General features: G+C 44.0%; 2 protein-coding genes across 3 annotated transcripts in view; one reads left to right on the top strand and one right to left on the bottom strand.

Moving 5' to 3' along the window:
• USP37 (ubiquitin specific peptidase 37) overlaps window positions 1-14468 on the bottom strand; it is a 34886-nt gene extending 20418 nt beyond the window's left edge. For both annotated transcript variants that reach the window (XM_054636593.2, XM_077181568.1), the window contains exons 1-13: window positions 14295-14468; window positions 13243-13452; window positions 10244-10415; window positions 9056-9156; window positions 7629-7810; window positions 7227-7301; window positions 6604-6701; window positions 5037-5121; window positions 3960-4121; window positions 3301-3432; window positions 1415-1538; window positions 962-1167; window positions 101-218 (exon numbers count right to left, since the gene is read on the bottom strand). In XM_054636593.2, the coding sequence (XP_054492568.1) occupies window positions 101-218; window positions 962-1167; window positions 1415-1538; window positions 3301-3432; window positions 3960-4121; window positions 5037-5121; window positions 6604-6701; window positions 7227-7301; window positions 7629-7810; window positions 9056-9156; window positions 10244-10415; window positions 13243-13398 (1611 nt within the window). In that variant the 5' untranslated portion in view covers window positions 13399-13452; window positions 14295-14468. The remainder of the gene's footprint in view (window positions 1-100; window positions 219-961; window positions 1168-1414; window positions 1539-3300; window positions 3433-3959; window positions 4122-5036; window positions 5122-6603; window positions 6702-7226; window positions 7302-7628; window positions 7811-9055; window positions 9157-10243; window positions 10416-13242; window positions 13453-14294) is intronic.
• A 17-nt stretch (window positions 14469-14485) lies between these two features.
• On the top strand, window positions 14486-27465 carry CNOT9 (CCR4-NOT transcription complex subunit 9). Its single transcript, XM_054636636.2, has 8 exons — window positions 14486-14656; window positions 19599-19778; window positions 20132-20247; window positions 21706-21815; window positions 22579-22688; window positions 23137-23235; window positions 25057-25148; window positions 25836-27465. Exons 1-8 carry the CDS (start codon window positions 14633-14635, stop codon window positions 26002-26004), a joined length of 900 nt encoding a protein of 299 aa, XP_054492611.1. The 5' UTR covers window positions 14486-14632; the 3' UTR covers window positions 26005-27465.
• The last annotated feature ends 25 nt before the right edge of the window (window positions 27466-27490 follow it).

Below are 27490 nucleotides of genomic sequence, written 5' to 3'. Positions count from 1 at the left end.
GTCATAGAAACCAATAATCAGCTGTACAATCAGAATTTCCATATGGTGCATGACCTGCACACACTCCACAATGCATAAAACCCCCCCTCAAAGTACATACCCGAAAAAAGAGGTCAAGAGAATCCTGGATGGATCGGGAAGGAAGGAATTTCTTCCTTCGAGGAAGGTCAATGGAGAGGTCATTAAACTGTTCTCGTTTAGTGACTGTTTCACCACACCTAAAAAAGAAACATGCTCGTGCAAGTCTGATGAAAAAATAAACTTGAAACTAACAAACATTTGCATGGTTTAGGGTAAAGTGACTTCCCAGTTCATCCTATTTTTACTCATCAAAATGGAACTGTTTGATGCTCAGGACAAAGTTGGAACTTGCAATTTCTGTTTGATGCTTTAGAAGTTGAAACATTTGTTTAAGGGTTAGAACAAAAATGCACAGATTGCTTTGGAGAGGCAAATGATCAGGTATGGAGGAAATCAAAGTGATTGCTATAGCTGAATACATCTGCTGCACAGGTCACACACAATGAGTGCCCAAACATATTGGTTGACATCTTTTTCTGCAAGAATGTAGAGAGACAGAAGAAAATTTCCTGGAAGCCCTTAGAAAGATCAAATTAAAAATGTGGCATGCCCTTTTCCTAAGAGGAAACATTACTTGGCTGAAACCCCCTTTTCTCTCTATTCTCATACAACTGGTATACAAAGAGCAAAGCACAAAGGCTTTCCATTGGAAATGCAATGAAGAACTAGGTGGTATGAAACTGTTTAAAGAAGGCCTGCAGCAGCAGCCAGCGTGGTGCGAAGTTCACAGCACTTCTAGACAAGAGAGTATTCTTCTAAATATCTAGCCTTGGATAAAACACAGTTCTTAGTTGTGGTTACTGCAGCTGAAGTCTTGTGAGATGGGAACACTTCCTAGTCTTTCAAGGTAAGTGTGAAAAAAGCTGTCAAGCACACTTACATTTTGCAAATAATAGAATGCTGAACTTCAAACTCTAAGTTACTGATAACGGGACATGTATAAACTTTGGTGGCTGAGAGGTCATCAGAAGCACGTCCTGGTGAGTTATCCTCATTAGGGATTGGTTCACTCTTCCAAGTTTTGTTTAACTTTTCCATGTCTTCCTTCAGCTGATCCAGACACTGGCTCAAGAACTCATGTGCATCCTAGAAACAGGGCAAATGCAATGAAATGGCTTTGTATAACTTCATTCAGTATTTTTCTCCAATACACACAGACTGGGGAATTATGTTCAGTTCACTGCATTCAGTAATACTGAGGCAGTTCTGCTCTAACAATCATTGCCATTCAACCAAAAGTCACTGTCAGACACAGCTGAAGCTTGACAGGTGTTCAACACAGTCCAAGCACTGGACAAATTGCACATAACTGTTTCCAGACAATGATACTTACATTCTGCATGTACCCAGAAAATCTCTCTGCAGTAGCTGAAATGGCACTTTTCACCTTCTTGAGCAGCTCTTTCTTAACCTCAGGGCTGCAGACATCTTTTTTAGCAAGCAGATGGGCAAAACGTCTGCAGAAGTCAAGGCAATGAAACACTGGTTGGTTTTCCAGGACTTTAGAGAAACATAATAGAACTCATGATACCTTATTTTAAGAGTTCCTAAAAGCTTCTGTCCTGTGATAAGTGGTTCAGGGGTTCTGTACGAAAATATCCCACATATAATTAACATATAATTAATTAATTAACATCTAATTAATTAATTAACATCTAATTAATCAGATTTCAAGTATTTTGAGATCTCATTTGAAGCCATCATCAAACAGCACTCAAATGAACAAAAAAACCCAATCCACAATCTTTTAAGGTAAAGAGAAAAAGCCTTATAAAGCTCTAATAATGTATTTCTCCTCTTTTACAATGAGGAAAAAACCTCATAATGCTTCTAAAAAACATTTGTACTGATAGGAAATATGATATCACACAGTACCAAAATAAGCAATACAAAATCACTAAATTCAACTTGAATGATCAGAACGGTTTCTATTTATGTTTTATTTTTAAACTTCCACTCATTTTCAAGCCTTACATCTTTCAGCAGTAAAAACATTTAAACAGAGAAAAAGCTGTAGCAAAAAGAGCCATGAGGAGTTCCTTGGTTCAAGCTAGTGTTTCTGTCAGCTTTGCTACAGAACTTTTGAAATTAACTTTACTTGTGCCTCTGAGCTACAGGACATACACACCAAATATATTCCAAGCAAGCACAAGTTTTGGTCATGCTAGATACACACAGGAAGGTGATAGGAAGATGTCACATTGCATGACACAAAGAACCCCCAACCCAAAGACAGGGAAAACCTGTGTAATCCCCTTGCATCCCAAACCCAACAACGCATACTCAGTTAACCCCAAGAATCTGATCGGTTTATTGCAGCTTGACAAGTTTCTGCTACTCTGCTGAACTCCAAGAACAGCGTGTGCTGTCCCGGCCCTCTACAGCTGCTCTGCGAAGCACGTTAGGAAACCACAGCACAGTTGATAATCAATCACTGATCAACCAGAAAAACAGTCACCAGGTTAGATGGTATAGCCAAACCAAGAGAAGACAAAGTAGATGCTTTGAGTATCAACTCTGACTTGTACAGGATGACACACTGCCCATTAGGTATATGGAGCACAACCTTCAGAGGTCTTTCTATAAAAATTAGAGAAAGGACATTTCAAGAGGCACATGGAACAACCTCTGATCCCAAGTAGTGTAGAAAGAGTTCAAGATGACACACCAAAAATAGAAAATTACCTCAAAAGATATTAAAAATTGATGGAACAGAAACACAAATGGTTCTGATAATCCTGCATCTTATTTAGTGAGAGAAAATAAATGAGGTGCATCAGAGAAAATATAATAAAAACCCCAAATGGCTGAATTTAGAGAAAGATTAAGTATGCAAAACTTGAACACTTTCCACAGCTACCAAACAAAAGGCATAAGCCCCCACATATCAGGTGAAGTTAGTGATCAGCTTAAACTCAACCTGGCAAAGTTTTTAAAATAAACTTTTCTGCATCTAACTTATTTTGCAATTTCTTACATTTTCTTCTGAAGCATTTCACTCTGCCACTAGAAATACAGTAAAAGAATGCCTGTAACTCAATATTATAAGTTTTAAGAGCTGATTTCCTATTTCAAAAGTAAATCTCCAAAATACAGACAGCTCTAGGATTTCTTTTATTATCTATACAGGCAAATGACTCTCTACAAGGATGCTTCAGTATTAGAAAACCAGTTTCTCAGTAAAGGAGAAAAACAGCTTTCACAGAATGTGAGTTTTACCTGATAAGTGCATTGAGTGGAATTTTTTTCCATGGGATACCCTGTTTGAGCAAATCATTAGCAAAAGACTGAATTGAAAACAAGGACTGTAGAATGGCATTCATATAGCAGGTGTTTCCCAAGTTTGAAAACCTGAAAAAAAAAAAAAAAATTGGAATACTTTGTGTCTAATGGTCAATGTGCAAACCTGCTGCCAGAGTCAAACACAGCACTACTAACACACAAGATTTTCATCCCAACCACTCCCCACAGAGCTTCTTACTGGAGTTGTTCCCCAGCCCTTCAGCCTAAACTGAAAACTCATTTATCAGGAAAGCACCCATGAATTTCTACAATCAAACTTTTAAAAAATGCATATATATATATATATATATATATATATATATACACACACACACACACATACATACCCATACACACACACATAAAGACAGAAAAATGAATCATCATTAAAGGAACATTAATTACCTGAAATTACTATGTCTCTCAAACTCCCAAGATGTGAATTCAGGAATACATATCCTCCAAACTAAGAAAAGGGTTCCCTCCCTCAGTGTTCATTAATTTCAGGATTATTTTTTTAATTAAATAATTACAACAAGAATGTGCATGTTGTGATGATCAAAGTATGCACACTAGATAAAGAAAATTAAATTTACCCTTGCAACTGTTGTTGAGGATGGGTGGAAAGGGGCACTCGGGGTTTGTTCCATCCTGTGTAATCTTGATTAGATCTCATTTTTTTAACAGAAAGAGGGGCAGGCTGAGAAAGGAATCCCAGGCTTCTTTTGGCTGAAGAGGTCTGGCTGGATACACTAGACCTAGAAACATAAAAGCATAAGAAGACAGAAGATTTGTAATGTTCTGCCTTAAAGAGCTATAGTCCATGACACTGGAATCGCAGCACCATGGAAGACAAGGAGTGGTGAAGCCATACAAGATAACTGGAATGTATCACAGTGAAAAAGAGCTGTGACAGAGAACACTTCTTTCCAGAAGTGTTAAATTCTTAGCTTGGTTAAATCTTCTTATATCCACTAGTGTACATGCAGTATAACCAAGTCTTTGGTCTTAAAACATTTAATAATTCCCCAAACTCTATGATGAGAGGAAGAATAATTACATAGCATGAGATCGCTCCCAAGATAGGCTTAAAATTCACATCTGGGCCAGAGTCTTAATTTCCAGTCTCTTGTTCTTGTAACCTAATCACCAACTATGGACCTCAATTCCTAACATTTAAACATGGACAATGCTTCTTTTCTCTCTTGATCTTGTATCTCATCTATCTAGGACAGAGACCATGAGTCTAACTGCACAGCACCTGACAAATAAGAACCCCAAGCTCAGCAGGATTTACTATTTGCTAAAATACTGTCATTAAAATATAGAATTGCATGCTATCTGTCTAGTTGGGAAAAATGAAGCACAAGTTCAGACAACTTCCAGAGTTTATACAGTATTTGAACTATCTAGTTATTCACAACAACTATAACAGACTTGAGTGATTTTACAAAGTCTTTCTATTGCAAGCAGTAACCAGAGTTTGTAGATGTAAGCAGGGCAGTTGAAGACACTTTGAAGAACTGCACTGTGCTCCGGAAGGAAAAAGAAAACCAAGAGAATCCACCACGTTATGCATCTAAGCACCATGTGATCAACACACAGGAAACTGAAGAGCTTAATTCCTGTGAAACAACTGCTATTTACAGTTCATTCTAGTGAATCAGCCCTACCTGTCCAGGGAGGAACTGCCAGTGGAGTACTCTTTTGAAGAGGATCGACTACCATAGAAAGATGATGACTGCAGTGGTAAAACACCTTTAAAAGAGAAGGAAACATAGGACATTTTGTTCCAGGTTACACAGCTATTTTTACAACAAGCAACTTGTTTGAAGGTATTTAGTCAAAAGGTTTAAAAATCCTCAAATACTGGTTTCTAGAATTGGTTGGGAGATAACTAATACATATGCTTAGAAGTACTAAAGTGAATATTAATGATGTATAAGTAAAGGTTTGATGGAGTTTCAGGTATTCAATTCAGTCTCCATCAAACCCTAAGTGCAATATGAAATATTAAAAAGTCATTATCTTCACTACATGAAAGTTAATAAGTATCTACCTCTTGTTAAGAGAGACAAGACACAGGTACAGAAAACTCCTGACTTTCAATGCAGTGCTCTCAAAATTCAAGGTAAATATGCAGAAGTGAAAACAGCTTCTCCTCTGACTCCCAATTCCCACAGTAAATTACTACATATGTAGGGCAAAATAGTTATTTTATTGATATGATATCATTGTGACAGATCCTGACATTTTAATGCCTCAGATGGTGCCACATTAAAAAAATGCTCTCAAGAGTTAAAACCCCACCTATTACAGCGAATCTCAGTGTAATTTAATTTGAATAATGAATAACTGTTTGCTTCTTTTCCAGCTTGAAGTTGTTTGAGCCATGCGATTTTCAGAAATGCAGATATATGAAAGAACTTTGCAAGAACTTGCAGGGATACACAGACTCTAATTTTGACTTTGAAGACAAAACCAGATGTCCATTCAGAGGTCCATTCAAATATTCACCTTACCAGCTCTTCCAGCAACATATTTGTGCCATGAGAGATGCATTAAAAAAAGAATGCATCCACCACCATTCCCCCATAAAAACAAGATCTTGAATGCATTCCACTTTTTGAGAAAAGAAGCTAAGTATTTAGTGATAAAACTGAAGAACAGTGCTGCTTACTAGCTTATCTACATATTGCCAGTATTTCTGTATTGTCTGTAAAGCCTTGTCCCACAGCAGTATCCAACAGAACTTTGGTACAAACAGGACCAGAGTCCTGGCCCCTGTAAGTTCTGGGGAAGAGATAAGGAAGTAAAAGCAAACAGTAGACATCTCAATCACAAAAACCAGCCTACAGTTCACATGGGCATTAAGAGCAATGGGAAATTTTAAAAATACATAAGAAAGCAAGCAAAAAGGAGTTTACAGAAATTGCCTCCCAAGTGAAAGGGCAGCTTGGAACAGTTTGAAACTGCTTGTTGGAATTTTCAAGCAAACTGGCTCATGGGCTGGCATCAGCACTGAAGAATAAATGTCAAGGCCACACTAGAGCAGGACAGGCTTTGAAAATGAAGGCAGGTTATTTGCATCTCATATATGGCTCTGGAGGAAGCAACAAAGTTAATGGCATAGCAGATTAGGAAAAAACGCCTCTGCAGCAACTTGCTGAAGTTGTACCAAAGGGGCAAAATTGTACTGGTCAAGGCTAGGTATCATTTGGCTTTACATTAATTTTTTACCTGATGTCCTATTCTCCTCAGTCTGTTTCAGGTTCAATTGTTTCTCTCTGCTACTATTCAAGTACTTCCATGCTGGATCACTCAAGGCTTTATTATTCCTACGAGAGAAAAGTAGAAGGCAGTGCAGTTATGGAAGATATGGGATATTACTGTTCAATATTTACAACTTATTTTAAAGCATTTCTCTCCTATCACCTTTAATACTTGACCACGAACAGTAGAACTTCACTCACACATAAGTTTAACTCACATAATTCATTTAAAGAAGCCCTCTTACAATTAAATTTCACTTCAAACACATGGAGCTTCTTCTTCAAATGGCAATTCCCCTTTATCAGTTTGGTTTTGAAAAGGGTCAAAGCACATGTAGTCCACATGCAGTTCTGACTGACATAATCAACAAAAGATTGATGACACAAAATTTGTATGTGCCAGTTCATGGAAATCAACTGCTGGAGTAGTTTGTATTTCCCTTATTAACCCTGAACACATACCTCATTTCAAGCACCCAATATATTCATAAGCTGACTGGCCTGGTCCATGTGGCTGAGAGCATTCTTTTAAGAAAAATATCCCTTTACAAATGAACAAGGAATGCAAAATCAAAAACAAGTGTTACTTACGTTGAAGAATCATTCTCTTTGGGATAATCTTCACTCATTTCTGAACCAGGGGGTTGTGTTCTTTTCCTCTTTTCACTGATGACAGAAAAATTTGTGGTTATTCTTTCTGAAAGGTTAGCAAATGTCCCTCTTCCAACTGAATATAATTCCTCAATGCCTTCCATGCATTTTGGACCTATCTTCTGCAATCTCCACTTTTATAGCATACAGTGAGGCATTTGGTCTGCCCAACTCTTAAGCTGTACTAAAAGCTCTAGTGCCAGCACCAGTCAGAGGCTATAAAAGCATGTATTAACATCCTGTTAAAAGTAACAGCAAAACTAGAGGAAGATTTCTATCCACCTGTAGCTCTATAAAGAGCTGAATTTTTACAGTATCATAGTGAGAAGAAAACCCTCCTACCGATTCTCCAACAAGCCTGTCCTGTGCGGGACTGATGATGCAGGAGATGCTGCAATGTTTGCCCTGTTGCTTGGTGCTCCAGCTCCAGCAGAATTCTTAATAGAGCCTCTTGCTGGGGTACCCAGCACCTTGCGGAATGTGTTCTCCTCCTTACTCTCCACAGTCACTCTTTTGGGAGGAGTCTGCAAAGCCCAAGTGGAGTGGGCCAGGGAGAAAGCCCAAGAGTGAAAAAACAGGATCATCTTTAGTCTAATCTATGATTCCCACCACTTTTTATTTGCTACAGTGTGGCATCCAGAAGTGGAGAGATAGTACTTGTAACACATTCAGAGAGTTTAAATACTGATTAGACATAGGTAAAATTTTGACTGAGTCATACAAATCATGAACATTAAACTCTACTGCAGTAACCACTTTCCCTTCTCATTTTCCAATGCTAAGTCAGTTGAACTTCAGTTTTTAAAATCTCCTTTACAAGCTTTGACATTAAAAAAACCCAAGGCGTGATTCCTACCTATCCCCAGATCAATCCTGGGTGGTATTACAATTAAAAATATTAAAAGGCTGTACTAAAACCCACATAATTAAAACAGTGCCCTGACTGCCTTGGGCCAAACAAGCTCTATACATGATGCAATGCAAAGAGGTAATAATTGGTTGACTAAGGAATGTTGGTCAATTTTAGACTTGAAAACTGAACATGTCTAATCTCACCACTGTATATACAGCCTCGAGTTTTTGGAGTGAGATTGCCTTTAAGGTAACATGTAGAATTTGTTTTGGGACAATGTCAGGAATAGTCTCCCTCAGGGCAGTAAGATAAGTATATTCACAGAGATAACAAAGTAAATTAAAGCTAGCAGATACACCATGAAATCTGGGGAGAAAAAGAAGAAAAAATATTTTGAAGGGAAACAACTTCTGGGGAAAAGACTGTGAAATTTACACAAAAATGTGAGCAGAATGCCACAAATTCAGTAACTTTATTCTGACATAAACCTGGATCATCTGCTTTTCAATGTACACATTTGGCTGAAGTCTGCTTTGAGACCTATGCTGACTAAGACACGGTCACACACATGTAAGGTGTTTGGCATAAAACAAAGGCAGATTCAGAACTATGCGAGAAGCAAGTCTCAGTCATGAGCTTTCCTTCTATTTCTACTTCTCTCCCTAAAAGCTCATATGTGAAGAACATAGTCTGACTTCCACAGCTAGACACTGACCTTTCTCACTCATGATGTCTCCTCACAAACAAGATACAGCATTGCCAACCAACCTATACCCATCTCTTCCAAGCTCTCTTGATTACAAACACTTTGGATGTAAAGTATTTACAGTGCCATTACAACATACAGTAAAGAGAATGAGAGGAAGAGAGGAACGGAATAAAATTAGAGAGGAAAAACTTGAACAATTTAACAAACCTGGTTCTCTATGTAAGAGAACTGCCTGTTAGCTTCCTTCTGTGTGGTCCTGCTGCCCAGCACACCTCCAAAACTGCCAGATCCTTGTGAGGGTTTCCCAGCTGACAGAGAAAGTACACAATATTTGATTTGATTGTCGTTTAACTGACTGCAATTTTTATTTGCAAAATATTTAGCTGGAGTTGATTTTGGAAAGGGCATGCCAGATTTCTTGCCAATGGACTACAATATTCTGAATGCACAGACATAAGCATGTGTTTATGGATATCCCTCATACTGGTCATTTAGCCACTTGGCAGCAAACCTCCTATCCTTAAAAAAACCCCAAAATAAAGTAAGTAAAAGAAAAAACGGAGAGACTGTGCATGGGAGATTAACAACTTTTCAAATACCAACACACAATGTAAACAAATCCCTTATGTTAATCTCTGATTTTTGTTCAGCATGAGAAAGGTATAAAACAAAAAATGGGGTTTGAGGCCAGAAAGAAGCATTTACAGAAGTGCAGAGAAAGCCAGGAACACAAGGACAAAATGTGCTGAAGATATGTGCTGGTTTTGGCTGGAGCAGTTAATTTTCTTCACAGTAGCAAGGATAAGGCTATGTTTTGGATTTGTCCTGGAAATAGTGCTGATAGTAGAGATGTTATAGTCATTGCTGAACTCTGCTCACAAAGAGTCAAGGCCTTTTCTGCTGCTCACATCACCCCTCAGGAAGCAGGGGATGCACAGAAAGCCAGGAGGGGACACAGACACAGCTGACCCCAACAGACCACAGGGATATCCCACACCATGCAGCATCATGCTCAGTGTACAAAGCTGGGGAAGAAGTAAGGGAGGCACAGTGATGGTGTTTGTATTCTCAAGTCACCATCACACATGGTAGAGTGCTGCTTTCTTGGAGATGGCTGAACACCTGCTTGCCCACAGGGAGTGGTGAGTGAATTCCTCATTTGTTCTGCTTGCGTGCTCAGTTCTTGCTTTACTCACTGAACTGCCTTTGTCTCTACCCACAAGTTTCCTCATTTTCACTTTCTCATTGTCTTCCCAACCCCACTGGGAAGACTGAGTGAGCAGATGCTTGGGGCTTAGCTGTTGTTTAATATGGTTATACCATGATAAGATGGGGAAAAGAAAACACACCACCTCTCCATAATGTTATAACATGATTTACAACAATTGCACTTACCAGTATGAACCCTGTCTTGATGGACTGCATCCAAATACATCCGCATTTCATTTGCATCTTTGAAAGGTACCTTATCAATTGTCAGAAAGCTGGTATCCTTTAGTGTTAGCATCAGGCAGCACAGTTTTCTGCCATTTGGTCGTAAGGTCACAGTTTTAATGTTATGGCTTAACTGAAAACAAGAAAGTGACTATAAGCATAAATCCAACTTTAAAAGGTCAAAATACTTACAAATTCAAACAAAATAGTTCAAATAGACAAGCTAAGAGAAACTCCCAGCAAAATACTTCTTGCTCCACTTCAAGGAAACATTAAACCTCATACAATTAATACAATCTGTAACCTTGGCATCTGACAGGACTGCAAGGACAGTATCACTATTGCTCAACAGTCTCTAGAGTCCTGGATAAGCTTTCTGAAACTTGCTTTTCTACTGAGTGTGATATCTGTAAATGTAAAGGAAAAACAACTTTATGAAGTCCCATTTAGTAAAAACTTCCACATCAAGTGCAAAATACAATTTAAGATGGGGAAAGTTTCAAGTATTAAACACAAATGTCTCACTTCACAATTTGCTCTCAGAGAAGACAGATTTGAAATAACTTAAAAAAATCTGCTGAGGGAGTAAGTCAGTAAGAAACATGCTTACTCTGTATGCAACATCGTAACAATTAAGTAGTGCCAAAACTTTCAGGGTTATGGTTGAGCACAAGAATAATTTTAATTAGACTCTGTGCTCCCTAATGATGCCACTGCTATTTTATAATATAATAATCTTACTTGTGCTTCATGCTAAGTCACCTGCAAAAACTGGCTGTTGGGTAAAGGTTCTACTACTCATGCAGGTTGAACGTATCACAAAAAGACTGAGATAGTAAAAGACACTTCATGTCCACCAACAAGATTTCTTTTTTTCCATTAAGATCTCTAGCTTCTTGGAAAACCAATCTAGACACAACAGCAGCTTGTAAGAGGGGCTGGAAAATCACCTCGATCAGAAATTAAGGGTTTGTTTTAATGGGATCATTACACTTTTGAAACACTTTGTGTTCAATCCTTGTATTTTGGGTTGGGTTTTTTTTTTGTGGGCTGCTGGGATTCTTTAAAAATACAAACTAAAAATATTTTCAAATACCTAAGAATAATAGGCTCCAAATTTTTCATGCTCTCTTAAAACACTGAGTCCACTGCAAAGGGATTACAATTACTTCACCATCTCAGAGCAAAACAACCCATTTCAACTCAAAATGCTGTCAGAAGACTCCATCCATACTCTTCATGCACCTGTTATGACCCAGTCAGTGTCACAAAGTTTTGGCAGGTGTGGGGAAACAAAGTATTTTTCTTAATACTATCTAGGACAACTTAGTTAAAGCTCTGAAACATCTCTAAGACATCATCTGACAGAAGAAATTTGATGACACACCAGTCACTGTAGAAAGAAATATAATGCTGGATCCATCCAAACCTTCCATTACAGAAATCTAAAAACAGGCAGGGAAATCACTCACAGTCCTCTCAGAGCAGCTTGTCAAAAAAACAGGGAATGCTACTTCTGAAGCAAGATCATCAGGAATTTGTCACACCTGAAATGGCATGCCAACAGCCTGGGGATGTCTCACACAAACTACCCTCCAGCACAAGCCTCCTTCTCTTCCTCTGCTGCAGTCCCAGCTGCATGGTGGCTTACCACCCTCTCCGCTAGATTCTGCATTCAGTCCTTTCCCCAAATTTCTGTGAAAACACTCCCCTGAGCTCACAAAGAGACCTGACAAGTGCCAGAGACAGCAGCCATGAGAGGCTGGGAAGAAAACCTGCCCCTTTAGGCCATGGTTAGCTGTTCTGTAGGCTCATCCTCCCTGCGGAACCTCCCTGTGAGCTGCTGTCACACCACATCACTCATCCAGGCAGAAAGGAGTGTATGAGAACAGGCACCCAGGGAACGCACCAGGGGAAGACAAGGCTGCTTTCCTCAGCTCCAACAGTGGGTTAAAGCAAACCTGCAGCCACAGCAGCACACATGAGAAGGCAGAGACTCTTTCCAAGTCTACAGTAACACAGGTGGGAACAATCCATAGCTAACAATTTCCTGACAGCCTTGATTTCCAGGCAACACCAGCTACCAGACTCTTTGCTGAGACTTTTCAGCACACTAAGGCAGCAAAAACCTAACCTTTCAAAAAGAAATTAACTTTTCTCCATAGCATCTGTACACACAGAAATAAATGGCTCAGAGAACAGACTGGTGAACATTACTGACAAAAAACAACAGTGGCATGAAAAAGCAAAAGTCAACATATAGATCAGTTTAGCCTGTTGCAAAGTTGCTAAATAAGCTGGGATTTGTCTTCCTCCAACTGCTCTTGTGTCATTTACATATTTCTAAAGCAGGTATGTATTTCTTATAGAAAAAAGCACTCTGCTTTTGATTTGGGGCATTTTGCAGAAAATCTAGGAAGACTGACCTGAAAACAACTATAGCATGAGAAAAGATTTTGCTGAATATTTCAAGAGAATCTTTAACAGTGATCTGCATCTGCATTTAAAACCTAAAACTGTAACAAGTAATGTTCAACAAAGTCTCACTATAGGCTACAGGTGTATTAACATCATTACACTTCAGCTAGGGAAACAGCTAGTATAAAATGGCCAGGATCTTCTCCCCTAGAGAACATAAATGTGCCAGTAAGAGAAAGGTTACAGGTTCCAAATACCCAAAATGTGAGCCACAATGCTGTACACTTCTGTAACTTTTCTGTGTTTCTTTGGTTCTTCCCATTCAGTGGTATCTCAATGCCAACCTCGGTAGATCCTTTAACAATACGTGTAAATAATTTACTGGAGAGTTATACAAAGGGATTAGTGTTCAGGAAACCAGGAACAAGAAACAGTGATAGAGGGAAGTCTGCGGGACACTTAATAGCCTTGAAGAGGACAGCTGTTCACAAGAGAGCACAATCCATGCACTGTTAAAACAAAAGCCTTAATGTCTGGCATACCTGAAACGTCGTTGGAATTCCTCCAACATTGTAGTGAACTACTAGATTCACTTTGTTGTCCTTCTCCACAATTTCAAAGCTCCCTTCTTTCCATTTTGTAATCCCAGTCTGCATGCTGCGCATCCGGACAGGTCCGTGCACCTTTAACAGAGCCATGCTTTTTCTCACAGAAAAGAGCTAACGACAGTAAGCGTGCTCCACCCTAAAAACCTGTTAAAAAGGAGAAATGTATAACTTGGCAGGCCAAATAATGGCTAAAGGAAGACGGAAGCGTGGCTTGAACTTTCCGCAGAAGTTCGGTAGAAGCGTTTTAGTGTTTTTAAACACTGTAAGGAAGAGCTAGACAGCAGTGAAGAAAACTTAGATTAATAAAATCTCTCCCAGTATGAACAGCAGGGCACCGATTCCTTACTGCTGAAAGGTGAGCAAACACAATTCCAGACACAGAAGTCATTAAAATCTCTTAACTTCGACGGATTTAAGGTAAGGAGAAAAAAAAAAAAGTGCCCGAGGAAAGCAAGTATGAGATGGGAAACAAAGTTTTGGAGGAAGTCTCCAAAGAAAGAAAACGCGCTCGTTCTGACGGCGCGGGACCCGCGGTCACCTGGCAGGGCCGGGACGGGGGTCCCCGGCTTCCCCCGCTGCTCTCCGCCCGGGCAAGCCACGGGCCGGGGGGCGAAAGCCACAGCCCAAGCGTTGCGGGAAGCAGGGCGAGGCGTTTTCCCAGTAAAAGCCAGAAGGAATGAATGGAGCGGCCCCGGCGCGCAGCCCGGGAGGCGCTGCCGGGGAGGTTCCCCCAGGCATCCCGCGCTCCGGCGCCGCCGCTCCCGGCCGGGCCTGGCGGTGGTCCCGGCTCTTCCCGGGCCTGGCCTCGCTCCGCTCCGCTCCCGCCGCTCACCCGTACAGGGACGCGGTGAACACGGGAGCGCCGCCCGCCCCGGGCCGGGCCGCTCTGAGGGCGGGCGGTCGCCGCGCGGCGGGAGGGGCACGCGGCCGGCAGGAGCGGGTAGGAGTCGGTGGCGGCGATCCCCGGTGGCGGCGATCCCCGGTACCTGCGTTCCGGCGCGTTCCGGCGCGTCCCGCGGGGCCCGGGGCCAGGCCCGGGGGGGGCGGGGGAAGGGGGCGGCGGCGGCGGATGGCGGGAACCGGCCACAGCAGCGCGAGACGGCGCGCAACGCGCGCCCGCTCACGTCAGCGCGGCAGCGCCTTCCCGGCGCGCCCCGCGCGCGCCCGCTCCGCGCGCAGGCGCTGGCGCCGCAGCGGCCCCGCCCGGCCCCGTCCCGGCGTGCCCCGCGCGCGGGTGAGAGGTCGCGGCGGCGAGCGCCGAGCCCATGGCGGCGGTGACGGTGGCGGCCTGAGGCGGCGGCGGCTCCGCTCCCACTTTCCGACCATGCACAGCCTGGCCACGGCCGCGGTGAGCGCCAGGCTCCGCGCCCCGCGGGGCGCACGACGGGACGGCGCTGGGGATGGGGCGCTGTTGCGCGGGCCGTGCGGGGAGCGAGAGCGCGGCCGCTTGGGGCCGCTTGGGGGGAACTTGAGGCCACGGGGTGGCGGAGCCCCGGTGAGCTCCATTCCCTCGGCATCACCGGCGGGGTCCGTTTGGCAGCTGCCGCACTCCGGCCGCTCCGTGCCGGCGGTGCGGGCTCTGCTGCGGCGGGGCCCGTCCAGGGCCTGGAAGGTTTCCCTGCGGGGCGAGCCGGCTCTGCCTCGGGTGCCTCACACAGGGCTTCCCTTCCTGACCCCCTGCCTGCTCTGCTCCCTCTTCCCCTCCTTCCCCCTGCCTGCCTCCTGTAGCCAGTCAGTGTTTTAAGGTTCCTTAAAGAACCACTAGAGAAGCTATCAGCAAAAGTAGCTTTAATACAAAAGCAGAAGCATGATAAATTTTGTTGATAAGGTTTGCTCTACTAAAAAAGCACATAGAGGAAAAGCAAACAAAAGTCTAGAATTAATTAATCTACAACCAAAATAAATCCAAATAATTATCCATAGAGTGTGTGGACGGGGAAGAGCAGGGAAGAAAAGGATAAAGATAGGGTAGGATAAGAAGGGATAAGGAAGACCTTCCCACTGAGGCAAAAGGTTCAGAGTGGATCTTCTTTAAGTGACCTTAAAACACTTATCTGTGACACCTCCTGCGGGCCCAGCCACCTCCTCTGCCCTCTGGGAGCTGTTGTACTGCTGGCCTTGACAGCAGAGGGAAAGAGTAGACAATGAAAAGCCCCTCGAGGCAGCAGGTGCTGCCTGTTCTGCTTCCCTTCCCATAGCAGGACCGGCCATGGCTGGTGCTTGCCCTCATCCCCCTCAGGAAGCTGCCAGGATTGGATATGGTGCCTGGGGTTCAGGCTGGCAGGAGTGGAACGGTGCCCCGGCCTGGGTGCGTTCAGAGATGGAAGCTGAATTTGAAGGATGCAGTTATTGCTGTGTATCTGCCACGTGATTGGGTTTGTGTTTTGGTTTTCTCTCCTCCAAATGCTCGTTCATGGCATGTGTAAGACTTCCTAGAGCTGATTGAGTCTCGTGTGTGCTGAGTGTGGGAGGTGTATTGCAAAAGCAGCAGTTAGAGCTGTTTCAGGTGAACTTGGATCAAGGGTCTGGTTGGACTACCGAGGTAATGAGTAAGTAAAGTTTTGATAAACAGCAGTTAGAGAACTTTTAAGTTTCTCCTCTTTGTTTAAATGCTTGTGACTTTAACTGGTTCTTGGAGTGCTGTCAAAAACGTCTGATTTGAAGTACTGTTCTCCAGAGCATGGAAGGGTGTGCCAGATCAGGTAAACTCTCTTAATCAGCATTTCCATTTTTATAGCGCTGTAATTCTTTAGTGTTTATTGAAATGCATGAAGGACTCCCATTATGTGTATCTCCCATTAATCCTCTGTCTGTGTTCTAGTTACCTCTCTTTTAAAGACAATTTAAACAAAAATTCAGAATAGAGATCAACTTTATTTTAGGACTCACTTGAGTGTATATTTAATTTATGCATAGTTTATGCTAGCTGGTAGTTCTGTATTGAAATGTTTCCTACCACAGTCAGTGAGCTTAGGCTGGAGGTGACAGGGAAGGGTGTTTGGCTCTGGAGATATGCTCAGCACCTGTGGTAAATAAAGTCACCTCTTAGTAAGGTCAGGAATTGGCTCAGGAATCCCTTTGGGTACTGTGAGCACTGCTGTGATAAAACTGTGGTGAGCTAGAGCATTGGTCTTCATGCAGTGATGCTGATGGCAGAGCTAACACTTAGGTGTCTGCCCTGAAGGCATCACAGTGCTGAGGACAGACTGAAACCACTAAATGTAGCTGTGATTGGCTGTAGGGCAGTGAACGCCCTGCTAGAATCAGCTAATTCCCTGGTGTGGAAGCTCAAAGTTCGTTTTTGGTGTTTCTGAACCAATGGGCTATCAAAATAGTTTAAAAAGCACATGTTATCCAGTTAGTCAATGTCTGGCTTTGGCTGACCAGGACTTTTACCAGTGTGCCTAGCAGCAACTGCTCAATTAGGAAGAGAAAGCCTTTTGCCTAAATCAATTTGTTGTGTGAGTGTTAGAGATGTCTTTTCTTCAAGAAGGAGAAAAGGTGTTAACAAGATTATTCCTGATCTAATACTGTTGAAAAGTGTTGCTTTCCCTGTGTGCAAAGGAAAGTCTGCCTGGTGGGGTTCTGGACTGGAGCTTGCAGGATTTCTGTGGCCCTCAGGGTTCCCCAGAATTTTGGGTCTTAGAGGGAGAAGAAGAAACAATAATGAAATAGGGAATTAGGAAAAAAATATGTCTTTCTATATAAACTAAAACAAAAAGAGCAACTGTAGAACCTATGAAAAGCAGTTTGTTCTGGCTAAGGCAGATATTGGACATCATAAACTTAATTGTGTGGAAAATCTACTTAGTGTTCTCTAGGGATCACAGGCACATGATTGTGCTTTTAAGGGGTCGATGTATTTAAGCTTACAGGAACTGAAACTTCCAGTGAGTCTAGAAAAATAGATGGAAGCTTTAGATAACACAATTATAACAACAGTATTGCTACACTGCTTGTCAACCCACCATCTCACATAAAAACAAATGAGCTCTGTTCATTCTCCCTCTCTTTTTGAGCTTCAGTGTAGAAGTAAGCATTGCAATTGCACCCACAGTTGTAGGGGCACAAGAAACCTGGCAGGATCACTAATTTAGTTTGAGATTTGGGGAAAAGAAATTACAAATTGAGTAGGTGACTGTCCTAGTTCTGGCCAGAACAGAGTTAATTTTTGCATTAGATGGGAAGGAGCATAGCTAGGCCCCAGAGATTATTCTGTACCACCTCACATCATTTTTCAGAGAGGGAGGAAGGACTTGATTTGAGTTTGGGCCAGTGTGGCCCAGGAAGCAGTTGGGTATTGTAGGGGGATTCTGTGGGGTGAGCAGTAACTTTTCTTTTCTTGTACCCTCTGTCACTAATATTAGTTAGTTTTCTTATCTCATTGCTGTTACCAGTAAATTGTTGCTATCTCAACCTGTGATCATTGCCTTTTGTGCCTCCAATTCCCCTTTCCATCTTGGAGCAGGGGGTCTGGGAGGGTAAGGACGGAGTGACAAGTGATTTGGAGTGGTTTCAGTGGGAACAGTAAATGGGAGATTACCATCTCTAAACCATGACAGTGAGAAAAAAGAGGACAGGAGGAAATACGAACAGCTAAAAAAGTACTTGAGCCCAAGAGTACAGGGACTGATAACATTACATTGGCTTATGTATGAACATTTAAGTTAAATAATACAACAGAGCTGGCTGGAGGAGAGAGAAATCCCACAGCTGGGGAATAATCTCTTTGGATGTGACTATGGAAATAAAATGGGGATAAACAGAGGAGGGAAACCTTTGCAGACATAGAGAAAGAAAGCTGTTGGTGTCTGCCAAAGGTTGAGAAGTCTCTCTCCATCCCTCCTGCATGCCTTCTGGGACTGCCTCTGCCGTGTGGCTTCAGGTTTCGCTGCAGCCACTTTCAGTTCCTGTATTCTGCGTGTCTCAGTGGTGAGCAGCTTGGTGACAGCATTGCTGTCAGTGTGGTACAGGCTCTGCTTGCATCTGTTGTGGGGAGCACATGAAGAATTTCAGTTGGGGTAACAGAATGAAGAAATACAGTCCTGTTCCCAGCTGGGATCACTGCACAGCGGGATGCAGAGCTGGTTGCGTGCTGGTTGGGCTGGCTCAGGAGCAGCAGGTACCAACAGGGCCGTGCTTGGCTTCAGTAATAACCACTGCAGCAGTGTTTGAAAAGGTTCTGACCTGGTTTTTGGAAGTGTTCACACAGGAGGCTTATTGATGGTTTTTGTCTCCTTCAAAATTTTGTATCTGAGTCACCAAACTATCTCCTTAGGAAACCTGCAGAGCATTTGTTTGCACCAAGTGCTGCCTGTACCAGCAGAGGCAGGAGACAAAGTTTCAGTGAAAGACTTGTGCCTTTTTTCTCCACAGAAATTATGATACAGTCCCTCTTTTCCCTCTTCTTCCTAATTTTTTTTTTTTTTTTGTATTGAGAACTTGTTGATCTTGATACTGTTCTTTCCCTCATGTTTCGAGAGGCAGAAGCAAAATTTGGATTTCCCCTGAGTAATCCAAATACAGATCTAGGAATACAGGATCTGGAATCCTATATCAGGAATACAGGCCAGGAATACAGATCTACCCTTCTCTGGTCTTATTTTGTACAGGAATCAAATCATCCTGAGATCTTGCGCAAAGCCATTCTTGAAAAATTCCCTTTTAGCTCCATGCATGTGAACAATGTAGCTGGTATCAATACAAGCCATTGGTAACAGCAGCTCTTACTGGCTGTGGCCAGTGTCATGCTGATAGTGAAGTAGTGAAAATTTTTCTACCGTTCATATGAATATTTTTCTCATGTGCCTTGGGTGAATCTCATTGGCAGCTTCCAATGTCATGGGTGTTTGTGGAGAGAAAAAGGTGACCTCTGCTTTACTCTGAATCTGTGGAATCTTGCACTTAAAGCATGAAATAAATGCATGCCAAATGCAGGTGGAGCCCATGATAGCTGGCTGAAGTGTGTGTTGCTCCCCAGGAGCTCTGCTGGCACACATGGGCAGCAGCTTGGCTCTCATGCTGAACGGAGTTACAAAGGTACTGCTTGACAAGGGGATTAAGAGAGACTGTCTTAACAAGTCAGGCCAGGAAATAAAGCCTTAGAATTTCAAATAGGTGAAATACTAACACTAATCTAAAGAAAGGATGGATCTATGTCCAGGACATCTTAATAGAGCTGTAGGTCCTGCCCTCTCAGTCAGGAGGTTCTTTTTCCGTCAGATTGTGGCAACGGTTTGGGTGAGAACTGGATAAAATGTTTGGACTGAAGCTTTCCTGTTTCCTCCCAGCCTGTGCCAACAGCACTGGCTCAGGTTGACCGTGAAAAGATCTACCAGTGGATCAATGAGCTGTCCAGCCCTGAGACACGGGAGAATGCACTGCTGGAGCTGAGCAAGAAGCGCGAGTCCGTGCCTGACCTCGCCCCAATGCTGTGGCACTCGTTTGGCACCATCGCAGCACTCCTTCAGGTGGGTCAGGCTGCAGCATCAACATGTTGCAGGGCTTGTGCATCCATCAGGTGGATCTGGGGAGGAAATGGTGGGATCCCTTACTGCCATTGCTTGGGAGTATGATCTTTGTTGGATCGTGTGGTGGGGGGAGCAGATGAAGGTTTGAATGCACTCCTGTGACTCCATGTCAAATAGCTTCTGACCCAGCTCTGCCCTTGCCTGGGCAGCATGGTGGCTGCCATGTAACTTGAAAGTAACTTGGTGAAAGCAGACTGTTATCTGCTGTCACTGCACTTCCTTGCCAGGCAAGTGCTTTGGTGTAGCTTTCTGATATTTTTTCCTTTAACTTTCCACTCTCTGTTAATTTTTAGGAAATTGTAAATATTTATCCATCAATCAACCCTCCAACTTTAACAGCCCATCAGTCCAACAGAGTCTGCAATGCTTTAGCTCTACTACAGTGTGTTGCATCACATCCTGAAACAAGGTAAGTGTTATCAAGTTGTGTGGGCTTTCTGAGGTGTTGATATTGACACCTCAGCCCGTGTGTTTGACTTTAGAAGCACTTTAGCTCCTTTCTTTTTTTTTATGTGAGAGAAGTGAAACAGACAACAGAGCTGATAGATAGGCAGCTGCCTGCTGCTTTTACTTGTTTGCATGGATTATCAGGATGACAGCTTTATGGTCCTAAATGCATTGCATTCCCTGGATCATCCTGAGATCTTGTAAATTCTCGGAACATTGGGTTGTGGCAGCTTCTGGGAGGTCAGCCAGTGCTAAGGGTACCTTTGTGTTGAGTGCTGTGTGCAAGGATCCTTGAGCTTACAATTATTTAGGCAAGGAGCTGTGTTAGTGCGCAGTGTCAATAATGCCAAGGTTGTGGGTTCTATCCCCATATGGACTCTTCACTTAAGAGCTGGACTCCATTATCCTTGTGGGTTTCTTCCAACTCAGAATATTCTGTGAAGTCAAAAAAGAACTCCTTAAATTTCAGCTTACAGTTTTTTAGACCAGCTGTTGAAAGGGTGGAATGAACACAACTGTCTTTCCCAGGCAAGTGTGAGGCAAGGGAGCAATAGCAGAGCCATTTTTGGAGTCCTCAGCCAGTGTCTGACTTCATGTTTTCTCAGTCTCTGCCCAGTTCATGTCAGTAGGGAAAAATATGATGTTGGTTCAGCCAAAATCAGTAGCTAGAACTCAGAAGGAGACCACCTAGAGATCCACAATCTCATGCTTCTGTTACTGCTGAGCAGCAGCATAGCTGAAGTTGGTTTCGAGCTGCTGCAAAGCAGTGTTAAACAGCAACCCCCCCATGAGATGATATCCAAGGAAATAGGGTAGTTTTACACGACTCACCTTTACATGTAAAGTTTGAAAACTGAAAATGTAAGAAGTATTTTGTATGATTGTGCAAGTGAGCTTCCATCTGTTAGCAGAGCAATTTCCAGCATTCTACCTGCAATTTTTATTTTTCACTACTGCCAGATGGCAGTGTGAGGACTCTTGGGGAAAGGTGTTGGTGCACATTTAAACTCTGGTGATGCCTAAAGCTCAGCCAGTCTGTGTTTCCAAGAAGTACTTCTTACGGGCACTGTGGCTGACAATCCTTGCCATTGGGAACCTGCAGGGTGAAATGCAGCAGTGAATGTACAAAACAGAGAGTCTAAGTGGCAGGAGGAGGTAATAAAAACAACAGGGTGTTCTCAGTTCCTGGTCAGCTGAGGCAGGAATGCAGTTAATGGACAGATCAGGTGTTAGGTTTTGTGCTGTGCCCAGTGCAGGATTTGCTTCGTCCCTTCCCATGAGAGAATTAAGTGTTACCCACTTTTGAGGAGCAGTAGCAATGGGGTCCACCAGGAATAGTCTGAGGCTCTGTGTGGTAATGCCAGATTGTGTGGCATTTGTTTCCCTGTTGTTCACATTGTGTGTTCTCTGTTTCATGCAGATCAGCTTTTCTGGCAGCTCATATTCCTCTCTTCCTGTACCCCTTCCTGCACACGGTCAGCAAGACCCGTCCGTTTGAGTACCTGCGGCTCACAAGCCTCGGAGTCATTGGTGAGCAGCCAGACAGACACTGGAGCACTGATCTCCTCCTGAGTTAGAGCACCTCGTGCTGTGGGCATAGAGACCTGCATGGCCAAAGTCAGAGGTCTCTTGTGAGTGGGATTTTCCAAGTCCTGTAGCAGTAAGAGAAGGAGCTGCTCCTTTTCCGTTGTGAAGGCAAACTTGTCTGCCTTTTCACTAATAAAAACCCACCGAAGTCTAAATGCATTGCCAAAAATATGTTTCTTTGAGTACAAGTACCTGCACACTTCTTGTGCCTTCACCCTCAGCCCTCCCAGCTAGGCACTGGGATGTGTGGGTGCAGGCAGGGCTTACTCTGGGTTTCTGTCATTGATTGGCTTGGGTGTATTTTCCCTGTCTTCCTCTTATCCTGTTTTTTTTTTTTTTTTTAACTTTCTGCCCAAATAATTTTTCTCTCAATGCATAAAGAGTCTTAAAATGGATTTCTTCCTCCCAGAGGTTTCTGTGGGTGCCATGATCCTTTTGTGTTTGTCTTACTACTGAGGGAGAGCCAAGAATGCATCCCCTTTCTGAAAAATAAACAACCCCCAAACACATTACTTTTACACTGATTACTTTTACCCTGCCAGAATGATTTCTTTTCCAGCCACATGCTGCAACATGTCTAGGATGACAGCCTGGCATTCAAACGGAATAGTTTCTGGGGAGGGCAGAGCACAGGCCATCCTTGAAAGCTGTGATTTTTTGAAACAGTTCATCATTTACTGATTTTGGATTTTGTTTTTACTTCGAGGGGCCTTGGTGAAAACGGACGAGCAAGAAGTGATAAATTTCTTATTGACAACAGAAATTATCCCCCTGTGCTTACGTATTATGGAGTCTGGCAGTGAGCTCTCCAAAACGGTACCTTTCTTTTGTTTTAATAAAGACACTTCATTGTTCATCTCCTACTGACCAGGCAGCCAGTGCCCTGCAGAGCTGGCTTCTCTGCTCTTGGAAATGCTGGGACAAGTCTGGGTGGAGTTTTTACCTCCTCAAAAACCAAACATACCAAGACCTGAGGCTGCCTGAGTGGTCTGGGAGTAGTTGGCATCTTATGCAACCTGAATCCAGTCATCTTGTACACTCTGCTTTGTGTCTATCTCTTTTCTTTAGTCAGAGATGCCAGGCATTGTGTACTGTCCTGCATTTCATTTTGGCTTCTAACTTTCACTGAGTAAAGCGTTTGCTGCCTGCTGGAAGACTTTTCAATTCTGGGGCTGACTTGAAAAGAGTACCACACAAAGGCTGTCTCTTTTCAGGGTAGATAAGTTGTTTATAAGCTTTGTTTCCTGCTTTCTCCCCATTCTAGGTTGCTACGTTTATTCTTCAGAAAATCCTCCTGGATGACACAGGGCTGGCATATATCTGTCAGACTTATGAGCGGTTTTCCCACGTTGCCATGATACTGGTAAGATTATTTGTTTTTAAAGTGTTTATATTTAAAAAAGAAAAAATTATGCTACAGCAGCCAGCCTCTTCAGCAACTACTTTACTGCTGTCTGGCTGGAACACAGGATGAGGGAGGCAAATCTTTCTTGGGCTAATTGCTTGTGGCACTGTAGCTCTGCTTCCATGTTTCCTTGGTATACTTCTGGTTTGCATGTCAAGAGAACACATATTAGTTGTGATATACTAAGTCCCCAAGACAAAACCAGGTAAACCTCTTCAGATGAAAAAGATTTTCCAGAGTTGTAGGTGTTTCCATTTGTAGGTAGGACATGAATTCATTTTTTATGTAAGAATGATCACACAGTTCGGATCATGGATCTGTGTCCCATCCCTGTCTCTCACAACGTGTTGAAAGAGCAGGGCAAGTATATATCATACTTGTCTTCATGACTTCATAGCTACCAGCTACTTCAAGCTTTGGATTTCTGGGGCCACTTGTGGGGTTTCTATGTAGTAACCCCCAGTGTTTGTCCCATCCACCCCCTGAACCCCTAGAAGCTTTTTGCACCCACATTGTCTTTGGCCAAGGGGTTTCAGACATGAATTCTTCCTTGAACACAGAAGGACATGGGTGTGTAAAGCCTGTGTTAGCCTGTATAGTCCCACCATTAGGTGAAGCCCTGGGCAAGATCAATATTCCATAGTGCAAGAGAGAAAGATGAAAATGTAACAGACTTTTTCATTGTCTATTTCAAAAAATCAGGATAGTGTACTCCTGTCTAATGAGGGTGATGATTTACTTCCATGTCTGCTGATAACAGAGTAAGATGTCACACAAGTATTATATGCTTTTAAAAGAGCAAGTTACTACTTTCCATCCAGGAGCTCTCTGAGGAGCTTGTGGTTATTTATTTTGACGAAATAATTGGTAATCCTGGGGAATTGCTAAGAACAGGAAGCTTGCAAAAGGGCAGATGAGGGGGACCTGCTAGTTGCTGACAGCCAGGATATCCAAATGCAGGTGAATTTGGCTAATGGGGAAAATGTAGTTTACAGGAAAAAAAAAACAACTTGTTGGACAGATGTGATTGACTCCTAAATACAAGCCTGCAGTCTGTTAAATTCTTCAGAGCGGGTGTGTGAAGGCATCCACACTGTTTGCTCAGCTGGGCATGTTCAAAGGTGCAGCCATGTGCAAAGTCCTACTTAGTGTGAGTAACAGAGACTGGACTGGGAAGATCTGTCTATGCCTTGCTTCCCTGGAATGGCTTCATGAGGGATGTAGCAGAAAGAAAAAATACACTGCTTGGATGCAGGCTAAGACCAGATAAGGATCTTACTACAAGTGTGGGTGAGCCCAGTCCTATGGCCTGGCTTTCCAGGGTATTGCTGTTGTCTTAAAAGGATGTTGAAATGAAGGGAATGTGTATGAGAACAGAGGGTGTTGCAGAGCTTGGGACCAGACCTCATGGTGTCACTCAACCTGAGCTTATCAAACTGTTTGGAATGTGTCTGTCTTCAATGAGGGGGAAACCCCAGGGTCTCTTTAATCTCACAAAGAGTTGCTAAGTAGTCCTAGAAGGTAAAAATTAAACAGAAATGAGGTGAGCTTTCCTCGAGCTGCTGGTAGAACCCTTTCCAAGTCATGGCAAGCTGCTATTCTCAAAGGCATCTTGGCAAGCAACACCAGGCTCCCTGCAGGGGTATCTAGATAAAAGGTAATGGCCTGTGCTGCACAGGAAGCCAGAGTAAGTGATCTAATGATCTCTCCCAGTCTCTGTCGATTGTGAAGCTGTTCTTTTAAAGACTTTAACTGGTGGCACTGGCCTCTGTCAAACAGGGTAAAATGGTCCTGCAGCTCTCCAAGGAGCCATCGGCACGGCTGCTGAAACACGTTGTCCGCTGCTACCTTCGCCTTTCTGATAACCCCAGGTAAACATTTTAGGAGTTTGGGCAAGGGCTTCTCCTGTGCCCTTGGAAGCACAGCTCTTCAGTTCTCCACAGTGCCCACCTGGGGGGAATCAAGGTTCCTGGTCTGTCAGCTTTAGTACAGTATGGAAGATGGGTGGGGTTTTTGCTTTGATTTTTTTTTCCTTGCTAGTCACAGGAGCTTTTATGGTGCATGGGAGAAACAGTGACTGTTGGGGGATTGTGTAAATTCCAGCTGTGCAGGTTACTAGTGCCTGAGCTCATATGTAGCTTGAACAAGATACAAAGGAGGGCCTGAGGTGGAAGGTACACTTTGCTCTGCCTCTTCCGCATCAAGAAGAGTAGTAGTAGATGAAATTCAGTTGGGAGAATACAATCTGATCTCCTGCTGACCAGTAGCTCTGCCCAAAGCTTCTGGTAGTGTATTTGTTGCCTCAGTCTCTCCTAGCATCGCATCACTTTGCTGCTGGCTGTGGGGGTGCAGGGGCTGCTTGGCGGGATTTAGTGTCAGGGGTGGGAGCTGTGCTGGCTGAGTGCCACATGCTGCAGTGCTGCTGCTCAGTGCTTTCCTTGGCTGGCTCTAGCAGGGAGACCTCCAGGCAAAGGAATGCTGTGTCCCCAGTGGGGTTTGCTCCCCTCTTGCCCCTGTGAGTTTATTTGTTGGGCCCCGTTTCTTGTCTCTTGATGTAGGGCACGTGAAGCTCTCAGGCAGTGCCTTCCTGACCAGCTGAAGGACACCACCTTCGCCCAGGTCCTGAAGGATGACACCACCACAAAGCGCTGGCTGGCTCAGCTCGTCAAGAACCTGCAGGAGGGTCAAGTCACTGACCCACGGGGCATTCCTCTTCCTCCGCAATGACTGCTGGGGGAGGTGGGGCACTGGGGAAGAAACAGCTCAGGTTTACAAAGAACCAGGAACAGGTGACCTCTTCTGCAACAAACTGGGCACGCCAGCTGGCTGCTGGCCTGTCGGACCATCCCACCCAGCCAAAGGGCTGCTCTGTAGCAGTGCAGCAAGCCTCCGGGGATCCCAACACCAGCAAATGCTGATACTACAGCTTCAAAAAAATCAATAAAAACAATCTGTGTAGATCCCAGTCTCTCCGGGAGGCTTGGGTGGCATCTCTTCCCCCACCTCCAGGCAGGGGGGCAGTGCAGATGTCCACTCTTCCAGCAAACTCAGCCTCTGCCCAAGTGGTGCACAACAGCGGGTATGTGCACCACGTCCCTCCAGTTCCTTGTCAGTTCTTGTTTACATGTCTGTTTAGATGAGTGAACTGAATAAAAGCTGATCCAGTTGTTTTATCCCCTCCTTATACTGCTACTCAGCTGCAGGTAGTCCAGGGACAGCTTTTTTCCCTGCCAGCACATCCTTGCTCCTGGCTCTGCATCTGTCTGGCACAGTGAGCTTCTCTCTTCTTTCATTTGGCGTGGGGGGAGTGGCTGCAGCCAGGCCACTGCGGTGCTTGCCCCAAGAGGAGGGATGGATTACTTGCAATGAACCCATGTGTCATAAGGTTGCTTCACAGAGCTCTGGGGAAGGAGAAGACAGCAGGATTGTGCCTCCTGTGCTGTAAATAGTTCACTCCCACAGCTGACCAGCGGCCAGAGGCTGATGTGTGCTGGCCTCTCATCTAGACCTGGGAAGGCTGCTGGCTGGCTTATCACATGGAGCTCAGTGTGAGGGCACCTGCCTTGTGGTGGTCAGGCCACCGACTGATCTCCTGCTGCCTGCAGGCTCCAGGTATGCTGCCTTCTGCTCCCGCTGCTGCCCGCAGGCGCCTCTCAGTCCTGTTCCCTCCCTTCCCCCCTCCTCCTGCTCCCTCTGCCAGCCAGGTGCATCCATTTCAGCTTTGAAACCTGCCTTGGCATCTGCCACGGCCCCACTGCAATTAACCTGGACCAGCAGCCACTTACCTGCCGCCCCTGTGCCGAGGGGCTAATGCAGCCACAGCAAGCTCTCGGAAGCAGTGGAGGAGCTCCCAGGCTCTGCGGCAGCAAAGCCTGCTCTTGGCTGCAGCAAGCCTGGGCAGCTACTTAATTTCTCCCCCCTCTTCGAGTAGCCCATTTTGCTGATCATCTGCAGTGTCGTGCCAACAGTGTCTTAAATCCCATCATTTCCCTTCCCTCCTCCTCTCGCAGCCTTGCATAACAAGGGCAGAGCACAGCCTCTTCCTTGCCCTCGGGTTCCTGTTTTATAACCATTGCCTTTTCCCTCCTTTTCACCCTGACCTTGCCAGGGTGTGAAAATGCTTCTGTTTGGTTGTTTGTTTTTTTTTAAAAATTCCGATTAATAAATAATAAAACCCCAGCCAGCACAGATTGGTCCCGGTCTGGTCTCTCGG

Source organism: Agelaius phoeniceus, chromosome 7, assembly GCF_051311805.1.
Source record: "Agelaius phoeniceus isolate bAgePho1 chromosome 7, bAgePho1.hap1, whole genome shotgun sequence".
NCBI classification, from domain to species: Eukaryota; Metazoa; Chordata; class Aves; order Passeriformes; family Icteridae; genus Agelaius; species Agelaius phoeniceus.
Note: the sequence above shows the minus strand (reverse complement) of the source record. Positions and strands in the feature narration are given on the sequence as shown.

Excerpts from the sequence above, each read along its gene's own strand:
- CNOT9 (XM_054636636.2), top strand. The coding sequence starts at position 14,633 with ATGCACAGCCTGGCCACGGCCGCG. Across the intron at positions 19,779-20,131 it reads CCATCGCAGCACTCCTTCAG|GAAATTGTAAATATTTATCC; the intron begins GTGGGTCAGGCT and ends GTTAATTTTTAG. Across the intron at positions 21,816-22,578 it reads CACAAGCCTCGGAGTCATTG|GGGCCTTGGTGAAAACGGAC; the intron begins GTGAGCAGCCAG and ends TTTTACTTCGAG.